General features: G+C 45.8%; 2 protein-coding genes across 6 annotated transcripts; one reads left to right on the top strand and one right to left on the bottom strand.

Annotated features, from left to right (window-relative positions):
* Nucleotides 1-2,695: 2,695 nt before the first annotated feature.
* On the top strand, nt 2,696-6,141 carry SRSF2 (serine and arginine rich splicing factor 2). Of its 4 annotated transcripts, none has more exons than XR_002102425.1 (3): nt 2,696-3,255; nt 3,713-4,422; nt 5,082-6,141. XR_002102425.1 is itself a non-coding variant. In XM_019542671.1 (3 exons), exons 1-2 carry the CDS (start codon nt 2,897-2,899, stop codon nt 4,014-4,016), a joined length of 663 nt encoding a protein of 220 aa, XP_019398216.1. In that variant the 5' UTR covers nt 2,698-2,896; the 3' UTR covers nt 4,017-4,023; nt 5,082-6,141. The 4 variants fall into 4 exon arrangements, 2 of the variants coding, with proteins under 2 accessions (XP_019398215.1, XP_019398216.1); XR_002102426.1 differs by having other exon boundaries at nt 3,713-5,191; nt 5,706-6,141; XM_019542671.1 differs by having other exon boundaries at nt 2,698-3,255; nt 3,713-4,023.
* Nucleotides 6,142-6,874: 733 nt separating this feature from the next.
* On the bottom strand, nt 6,875-9,967 carry METTL23 (methyltransferase like 23). 2 transcript variants are annotated; one of them, XM_019542672.1, is made up of 4 exons: nt 9,776-9,967; nt 8,494-8,731; nt 7,901-7,985; nt 6,875-7,327 (listed from the first exon to the last, which is right to left on the bottom strand). In XM_019542672.1, the coding sequence occupies exons 1-4, from the start codon at nt 9,857-9,859 to the stop codon at nt 7,159-7,161; spliced, it is 576 nt and encodes a 191-aa protein (XP_019398217.1). In that variant the 5' UTR covers nt 9,860-9,967; the 3' UTR covers nt 6,875-7,158. The 2 variants fall into 2 exon arrangements, with proteins under 2 accessions (XP_019398217.1, XP_019398218.1); XM_019542673.1 differs by having other exon boundaries at nt 9,793-9,879.
* Nucleotides 9,968-10,222: the final 255 nt, after the last annotated feature.

Below are 10,222 nucleotides of genomic sequence, written 5' to 3'. Positions count from 1 at the left end.
ATTTTACTTTACAGCACCATACAACCTTGCTGAATTGCAGACATGCTGTCTGGGGCTGTGCAAAATTTCGCCAGTAGTTTCATTTCGATGCCAACTCGAGCTCGAAACAGCAAAATCAAAATGAAACAGAGCTTTGAAACAGCATTGAAACGAAATGAGGCAAGTTGAAATGTTTTGAGAAACAGAAACTAAAGTAAGGCCAGGGAGGGGGAAGAAAGGGGGAGGACTACTCTCGTTACTGACTTTGTAGCTGGCCAGTGATGGTCATCCTTTCCTGGGGTCTCTTCCAATCCCAGTGCTCTGGGAGAGGGATGGAAAAACTGAATAAAAGGCAGCACTGTTTGACCTGCCCTGCTTTCTGCCTTGGTGTCCACCTTAATGCACACACGGTGCCACCCACCCATGTCACAAGTTTTGTCTGTCAGCAGCTACAGGTACAGGGCCCCAGAACCCAGACTCTCCCTGCACCAATCTCCTTGACAGCTGGCAGGCTTTGTGGCTGCAGCAGGGGTTGCAGTTTTCACTGTGCTGTGCGCGCACGCGCACACACGAGTTTTGCTTGTCTGCAGCTTGAGGTGCACTTTCCCCTAAACTCCTCTTTGAAAGCTGGCAGGCTTCGTTGCCTCAGCAGGGGCTAGTAAGCCTGCACTTTCACCCTGTCATACATGTGACATGATCTTTTTGTTTTCAAGACTTCAAGGTACAGTTTCCCTGAAACCCCTGCACCTATCTCTTTGAAACTTGGCAGGCTCTATGCCCTCAGAAGGGGCTACCATTCCTGCAAGTTTCATCCAAATCAGGCCAGAAATGGCAAAGTTATAGACTGTTTTGAGGCTCCCCATTATACCCTAGGGACGAAACATCAAAACAGCCTCAAAACAGCAAAACTGTTTTGACCAAACGGAACAGTGGTTTGGAATCTAAATGAAATTTGAAACAAAACGCTGTTCTGTTGAAAGGCAAGTCGAAACAGAACAGCGCTGTTTCACGCAGCCCTTGCTGTCAGCCTGAGGAACACCCCCCTCCCGCCCAGGTACAAGGGCTTTCCCAATGACTGGCCACCAGGGCTGAGCAAAACAGCACTGTTTTGTTTCGACTTCTGTTTCACCGTTTCGATGGGACAGCGTTTCATTTCAAGTTCCATTTTGTTTCAGAAGCACCGTTCTGTTTCATTTTGTCAAAACTGTTTCACTGCTTCCACATTTCTCCCGTACGCTATAATGGAGAAGCACGAAACTGCCTATAACTTTTGTCATTTTTTGATGATTTGGATGCGAACAGCAAGGATGGTAGCCCCTCCTGAGGCCATGAAGCCTGCCAGTTTTCAAGGAGATAGGTGCAGGGGTTTCTGAGAAACTGCACCTCAGGCTGCTGACAAGCAAAACTCGTGATATGGGTGACACCGTGTGCGCGTTAAGGCGTACTGTCGCTGGCGCTGGGGCCTCTACACAACATGGTAGGAGGCCTCCTCCTCGTCTTTAGCCTCAGTCCAATCCACCCCTTTAAATGACAACAGGTAATATCTCAGCAGCACCAGCAGCACCTTAGGCAACCAAATAGTCACAGTCAGCATCAGAGCTGTCCTTCCCCGCTCACCCACCTCCCTGTCCTTACTTTCCATTTCCCTGCAGGCAAGCTCAGCTTCAGCTTTGAATCTCGAAACATTTTGACTGCTCTCATTGCCTTTCGAGGCTGTTTCGAAGCCCTTCGCTTTGTTTCAAATTTGCCATTTTGGGCTCAAAATGAGTCCAAATGGAACAGCCTGCGAAATTTTGCACAGCCCTAAGGGCCACCCACCCCATCCAGAAACCAGGGGAAGCCCCAGCCTGGCGGCAGGGTGGGCGCATGCAGGGGGAGTCCGCGTTGCACAACCAGTTCTGCAGGTGCATGAGGAGGTCTCCTCCTCCCACAGCACTTTCCAGGCAGGACGTTCCTCCAAGACCTTTTGCGCCCGTTTTCTGCAGAGCTTCCACGCTCCCACGGGGAGTTTTGCCCACACACGGCAGCCCTCGCCGGGAGGTGGGGGTGCTGGGACACGTGCACCCCCTGCCGTTACACGAGCCCTGTGGTCAGGTGAGCGCACGGAGGGGAGCCAAGCATCTTACATGACCCTGGGGCTGCGAAGGGCACATGCAGCAGTGAGGCGGGGACGTTGCAAACTCGCCTCATGTGGCAGGTGGGAGGCCCCAACACGTGGCGAGAGGAGGAAACCAACCCGCCCCCTCCTCCACCTCGATACAGCCCCAGCAGCCGATCAGTCAGCCGACCCCGCCGCACCCACCCGCCCCAGCTGCTCAGCCGCCATTTTGAATCGCGATCGCTCCCTTCCCTAACCCCGGCCCGACGTGTCCATTTTATTTCCCTTCCCCACCAACAGCTCCGACCCCGCCTCGCGACTTTATTCAATCTGGGGGGCTGATAATAATTTTTTGGCACGCATTTCATTCAAAATTTCCCCGCCTCGGACAAGCCCTTCCGGGTCACAGCGAGGCCCCCTCCTCCTCCTCCTCCTCCCTCCCCCCAACCCAACGGCCTCTTTGCGCCGCGGCTGAAATATTAATTGTGCCGCAGCTTTTCCTCGGTGGCCGCTGAGCGGGAAGCTCGAAGATTTAAAAAAGAAAAAAAAAAGCGAGCTTCCCCAAAAAAAAGCATCGGGGGCGCGCGCGGGCCCAGCGGTTCGCTTCCGGGTCGCGGGCGGGCGGCCATTTTGTGGCGTTAAGTCGAAGGGCGCGGGCAGCACCTCGCTCATTTCCTCGTCAGCCGTCTTCAGAGGAGGTCCTCAGTTCTGTTTCTCCTTCCTACGACCGGTCGCTTTCCGCCTCTCCGGCCTGATCTGCTAGCCTGAGCCTTTCCCCGAGCTGAGCCGAGTCGAGCCCCGCGGGGGCCCCTGCCCGCCATGAGTTACGGGCGGCCGCCCCCCGACGTGGAGGGCATGACGTCCCTGAAGGTGGACAACCTGACCTACCGCACGTCCCCGGACACGCTGCGCCGCGTCTTCGAGAAGTATGGTCGTGTGGGTGACGTCTACATCCCCCGCGACCGCTACACCAAGGAGAGCCGCGGCTTCGCCTTCGTGCGTTTCCACGACAAGCGCGACGCCGAGGACGCCATGGACGCTATGGACGGCGCCGTGCTGGACGGCCGGGAGCTGCGCGTGCAGATGGCCCGCTACGGCCGCCCGCCCGACTCGCACCACAGTCGGCGCGGGCCCCCGCCGCGCCGCTACAGCAGCGGATACGGGCGCCGCAGCCGCAGGTCAGCGCCTGGTGGGGTCTGGGCCTTGTAGGGAGGACACACGCCCCCTTAAAGCCAGAGGGGACGGGTTAACTACACGTGGGGGGCAAATAAAGAGGGAAAGGAGTGAGGTTCCTAGCTAAAAGGGGGGGGGGGGTGGATTGCAGCATTGTAGGGAGGCTGCACGCTCCCTTAAAGCCATGGGGGACAAATAAAGATGGGAAGGGATGCCCAGTGGCCTCTGAACAAGTTGGGGGGAGGTGACCAGCGAAGCTTCTGCGGGATGGGAGAGGAAGCTGGGCCCCTGGGAAGGGGGGCGGGGGGGTTCAGATAGGCGCGAAAGCAGCCGGAGCCACGTGGGATCCCCAGGGGCGCGCAGGGCCCTCCGCCGCTAGGCGTAACCGCTGTGCAGGCCTCCACCACTCGCCCAGGTGGGCGGGAAGGGAGCGCGCCTAATTAAGTGTTTCGAAAACCGCAGCCCCCGAAGACGCCGCCGCAGCCGGTCCAGGAGCAGGAGCCGCTCGAGGTCCCGCAGCCGGTCCCGCTACAGCAGATCCAAGTCGAGGTCCCGCACGCGCTCCAGGTCGCGCTCCACCTCCAAGTCCAGGTCTGCCCGGAGATCCAAATCGAAGTCGTCCTCCGTCTCCAGATCCCGGTCAAGGTCGCGATCCCGGTCAAGGTCTAGGAGCCCTCCACCTGTCTCGAAGAGAGAATCTAACTCCAGGTCGAGGTCTAAGAGCCCCCCTAAGTCTCCAGAAGAGGAAGGAGCTGTATCGTCTTAGAAAAATGGTAAGGTAGCTAGGGAACAGCACTGTCCGCATGTTAAATTCGTTTTAGCATTTAAGTGGGTTGTTGGGTAGTTTAGAGTATTAACAAACTGAACCAAATGAATCCTAATGGGGAACCGTGCTTTTCATTTATTTGGTTAGGGATGTAAGTACTAAAGGACTTCCTTCAAAAGACACGTTTTTGTGGGTGTTTTAGATTAATGGCTTGCTTTTAATAAAATACTGTATGAGACCTATAAATGAAAATGACTATTTCTTACTGTATTTATCCAACATCTGCATTTTCCCCTTTAAAGCTGCGGTCTCCTGTTTGCTAAAAGAATATTGACCAGTATTGCAGATTTTAACTGATTTGGCTGATCCTCCAGGGACCAGTTTCTGTGGGCGTGTATTGGAGCAGGTTTGTCTTTAAAATGTTAAAGATGCACTATCCTTTGGTACTGGAAAAGTGGCACAGGGATGGATGTTCTGACTGGAGGTAACCGTCTTTCTAGAAGCAGCAAATGCACGAAGATTGATGAAAACCAGGTTTTCCTCCATTCCACAAAGCTTTTGAGGATGCATTGGGTGGGGAAAGGATAGTGTGTCTTTAACCCCTCAAACTGTTTGGTCCTGTTTTTTATTAAAAAGGAAAGGGCCTTTAGCTCTAACATTAAGTTGCTGTATTGGATGTAGTGATGTTTTCCCACATTGTTTTGAATGTCAATTGCAGACTAAATAGTTAAGTTTATATAAAGTATTAGTTTTCTGTAACATTATGTTAACTTATTCTTACTCAGGCTGAATTCAAGTTAAGTGCTTTGACTAACAGCCTGATCTCTACAACAACTCTAATATATTAAAGTGATAAATAAATAAATAGTACTGTTAATATCTAACCATTCAGTTTAATTTGGTCTTTGAATTGGACCATGGGGGGAGGTGGAACACCACAGTCATGCTTAAAACTTAATGAAACTAGACCAGGGCATCTGAAGCTACTAGAAGTATGTCCGAAGTCATCCACATGAGGTATGTGTTATGAAAACTTCGACTGAACTTTTCTCTCTTCAAACCTAGATGCATCAGACAAATGAGAGATCTACGTAAAGGACGCCTCTGGGAGAAGATGACTTGAGTCTTCGGTCCATTGGAGAGACCCTTGGTACAAGCAACCAGCTATTGAAAAGGTTATTTTGTAACATTTGTCTAACTTTTTTTTTTTACTTGTTTAAGTTGCGCCTCAAATGGCAGATTTTACATTTTATGTGCCATTTTGTTGCTGTTATTCAAATTTCTTGTAATTTAGTGAAGTGATCGACTACCGATTTCATTATTGGCTTGGATATTTGAGGTAAAATTTCATTTTTGTTTATATAGTGCTGACTTTTTTTATTTGAAATAATACACACTGGTAACTTGCTGCCTCAAGTTTCATACTGAGGAAACTGCAGCCATTATGCTGAGTAGCTAACTCTGTCAAGAAAAGTGTTCTCAATTTTGGCTTCATTTCTTAAAATTCTGCAGAGCATCAAATTAAACTTCGTTGCAAATGCTTTATGCTTTGAATTGAAGTATCTTCACATCCAAATTCATAGAGAACTTTTTTCGGATGACAGTTGACTTTTTTTTTTTTTTCTTTTGAGAGGATTGTTTTATCAGACTCAATTCTAATCTCTTCTCTTATGTATTTTTGTGCACTAGGCGCAGTTGTGTAGCAGTTGAGTAATGCTGGTTAGCTGTTAAGGTGGCGTGTTGCAGTGCAGAGTGCTTGGCTGTTTCCTGTTTTCTCCTGATTGCTCCAGTGTAACGATGCCTTGTCGTGCAGAAACAAATGGCTGTCCAGTTAATTAAAATGCCTGACAACTGCACTTCCAGTCACCCGGGCCTTGCATAAAAATAATGGAGCATACAGTGAGCACATCTAGCAGATGATATACACACCTTATTTTTTCCAGAATGGTAAATCTTACCATCTTCATGTATGAACTTGCATATGAGAATTATAATGTTAAGAAAGCAGATGGTTCATTCCTTTGTAAGTAACTGATTGGTGTATCTTTCGCTTAAGACATTCTGTACTATAACCACTGTCTCTGTAGTTTAATATTAAACTTTTTTTCGTGTTAATTTTTCTCAATTGAATGTCTGAGTCGCCTCTTCTTTTAACCTGAAGATTTCTGCAGCTCGTGTCCACATCTAATGCCAGTGACAATATAGGGTTTAAAAAAAATCAACACATGGGGTAGCTATTCATATAGTTAAAGGCAACTTTTAACTCTTACACTTGCTTTCTCTAATTCTGTCAAAGAAATGTTAACTGTTGAACACAATGTCTTTTGAGCTCAAAGCAGTGAAGGCAGTTTTTGATCTGGAAGTTAACTGGGTTTTTTTGAACTTTTTGAACTGCGACCATCAATACCACTTTGCACCAGATATCTTGATGCATTGTTCAGGGTAATGAATTTATACTTAAACCCACTACTAAGGTACATAAAAACAGCTAACTATCTCAAAAACACTTTTTTGTATTTAAAGTTGGCTACGCAGGAACAAAATCTTTATCTGACTGGCCCAGGAAACTCCTTACTGTTCCTACCCTCTTCCCCAAATGAATATTTCACTTCCCATAGTCAGTTAAGTAATCAAGCTTATGTGTTTTCCCTTTTGGGAGCTACAGGAAACTCTTGTCCTGAAAAGGGATAGAGTTTTTAGTTCTTACTCAGATTTCAAATAGAGTTTAACTTTTTGCAAACTTAAGCATGTACAAACATCAGTGACATGTCAGGAAGCTCTTCAGTGAAGCTTTCTTCCTTTCCTGTGCTTGAACTATAAAGATACGAGTCTGGGGAAAAAACTGGGAGTAAAAAACCTTTTTCCAGCTTTTTATTTTTCCCAATCCAAGGTAACAATGATTTTAAAAGCATCTAAAACAATGTAGTCTACCAGCTTCCTATAGAGTATGTGGTGGGAACGTGATAAATTACATCTGTACATTCTGAACAGTTAAATGCATTCTGGACTTGAGAAAGGATGAAGTTTCCAAAATGTGTGTAGTGGTTGCTGTTGAGAGAGAGTATTTTTCTTCTTTCTTCCCCCCTCCCCCCCCCCAATTCTGGTACAGTCAGACTTATAAGAAGTTATTAAATACATAGCTTCAAGAATAGTTAGCTCTTGCCAGTGAGATGATCATCATTTCAACTGTGTGTCTTCCTGGAAGAGAAGAGCCAGCTAACTGCTCTTTGTCAGCACCAAAAGACCATAATGGAACATGGATGGCCTTCATCTCCCATTTGTAGAGTAAAGCTTCAATAGACCAGTCACCACTGAAAAAGTAAACGGTATCAATATTGAGTGTCAAAATATAAGAGCAGAATGAGGATTGGACTAAGGCAAACCTGGTAGTAAAGTATAGTAAAGAAACAGCACAGGGGCACTGCTTACCTTCTACTTGACTGGATAAAATGGCTAACCTCTCTGCACTACAGAAAAGAGCTTGCACAACTCTCAGTGACTCCTAAGTTCATTATTTAAGTAAAATGCATTTCTAGCACTATTGTACTATAAAAGAACTGCCTGTTCCTGCTTAGTCGATCACTTCTACCTCACATTCTCTGCCAACAGTCCTCTCTCGACCACTTCAGGTTACCTATAAGGTTACCCTTTTAAGATTTGGCCATGAGTTGAGCAATGCTTAGGTAGGCAAAGGAGTTGTTAGGCAGCAGTTAAAAACTACTAACGGATACAATTGAAAGGATTTACAGCACAGCTACAATCCAAAGAATATGGTCCTATGGCTTCTAGGAGGCAGGACCCTGACTCAAAGCCTCTGCCAATTTAAAGTAACTTAAAACTTTTGAGTCCTGACAATGCAAAAAAAACCGTTTCATGATACTTGCCTTCGGACCTGATAGGTTGTCCAGAACTGAGCACATGGATTCTTTTCCATCAAGTAGTATACTGTAGTTATAACATCTTCAAAATCTGCATCAAAGTATTGGTGGAGGTTAACATTTTAGCTTGTCCTGGTTCTTCTGTGCATGTTATATTTATGGCTGGTCAGATTAACAATACTGAATTCATTTCAGTATGTTACAAAGTTTGATCTTAAGGAAATTATGTTTGGAGTACAAATAGAAGCCATAAAGAACCAACGACGTCTAAAAGTTAGACTTACGAACCAGGCTGGTTTTGTATAACTGAACTTTTAATAGCATATTACTCTCCCTTAATACTTTTCAGTATGTTTTTATAGCTGAACATTGGAACTGTCATGTCAGACCTTCCTCTCCCCCAGAAACAACTCAACACCCGGGAGTGCGACTACTCGTAATGTCAAGGTTTATGGCTTAACAGTTCCTTGTAGTCCTCATAGCTGTATTCAATAACCTACCTCCCTGATCTGGTTTTCAACATTTTATTTTGAACACTTATTTCATAGTTTTACACTGCCTTCCTAAAAGTTTTAGACATTTTACTTATGAGGACTTACCGTCTGGTTCAAAAAACACATCAGATGCCAGAATAATGTCTACTGGAGGCAAAAAGAGCAGATTTGGAGAAATCTGACCCCAGGTGAGTCCTAGAACACGTACCCCATGAAGGTTATTCATACGACAGCTTTGCCAACAGTTTTCCAAGCACTGAGGTAGTTCTTCGCTATCTGATAGTATTACTTCTGCACCACATTTAGCTGCTACTATACCAGGTAAACTCACACCGGCTCCAATCTAAACAGTGAAGGATGGATGAGTCTTGCATCTTAAACTGTTAATATTGTAGCAATTCTTTAAATTCACTTTGGTTATCCCTAAGTAGATTTTTACCCCTTCTCCCTGGGAGTATGCAGAATGGTGGGGAGCTGCCCATTCCCTGGCTAAGCCTGCTCCCTGCCAGGGCCCTGTGGCTGCACAGTGTAAGTCCCAAGCCCTATGTGCAGCCTGGCTGGGCAGCAACCCCAGCCCTGCCCAGCTCCCCACCTCACCATGGGGGCCTCAATTCCCACTCCCTCACTTACCTGTGGGAGCTGCTCCAAGCTATCTGGTGTCCATGTGCATCTACATGAACATGGCCTCCCCTGCCTGCCTGCCCTCCCCCCAGCCCCTTGCAGACTGGAACTGCATCCTGCAGAAAGCTCTGCAAAATCCATGGTTTTCTCCAGTAAAATGAGAAATCCATGTTTTCCTCTGGTAAAGGGGAGAAATTCAAGGTTTTTCTCCATTTTCCCCATGGGAAATGGAAAACCTGGATCCCTGATAGTAATATGAATCTATTATCAATTTCTATTTGGCAGATACCAGGGTGAACTAGACAGTCCACATTTACATACATCTTAGTTACTGAACTGATGGACCTTAACGTGAAGGCCATATTTAGGACAAAGTACCCTATCAATACCTAACTATGCAAAATTTATAGATGAATTAGGGTCTCACTACCACACCATGCAAAGAATTTGCAAGCTGGTTAATAAACCTCCAATGCCATAAAAGCATTTCCCACAGCATTAAGTTTCTGATGTAAGTTGGATCCAAAATTAGACTGGCTGGGGCAACATGAACAGAATTGAAAAGAAAAAATAAACGATGATAATAAATCAAGACTTCTATAAACCCTGAGAGGAAACAAAAAAATTATGCCCTATACAGCTTTCATTTTATTGAAGAAGAGCTCACAATTTTAAAACCAGTAGATACTCAAGAGACAGTAACATTGATTCTGTTATTTCTTTTATAAAAAAAAAATTGCATGATTTAAAAAAGAACCATTTTTACCTCCAAAACTCTCTTGCCAGGTAGCTTTCTTCTGTGAAACCACAGGTACTGAGCAAGGACCACAGCACACGGCCAAACATACATGCCATACTGGGAATCCAGGACCTGAAACAATAAGTTCTTTCTAATAAATTTCAGCAGCACTACAGAATATTTTGAAAGGAAAACAAAAATATTATATTAATACCTTTTATTCTAGGCCAGACTGAAGTTTTTTTGCTCATTTCAGATTTGATCCTGAGTAACTTCAGTTAATTTTCTGCTAACACGCAAATAAATGTACAGCTCGACAATTAGGGGGAAAAAATTGCTTGCCTTTTAGCTAGAGCTTCCCTACTAATTTATTAAAGATTGTTCCTGTTACACCTGCTGGAGCACTGGGGTATTCCAGCCTTTATTTAATAATGCTCCAGATTCCTTCAAATAAGCTTACGCAAGTATAGGACT

Source organism: Crocodylus porosus, unplaced genomic scaffold, assembly GCF_001723895.1.
Source record: "Crocodylus porosus isolate Cpor-Errol unplaced genomic scaffold, CroPor_comp1, whole genome shotgun sequence".
In the NCBI taxonomy this organism is placed as follows: domain Eukaryota; kingdom Metazoa; phylum Chordata; order Crocodylia; family Crocodylidae; genus Crocodylus; species Crocodylus porosus.
This window is presented reverse-complemented; position numbering and strand designations above follow the sequence as displayed.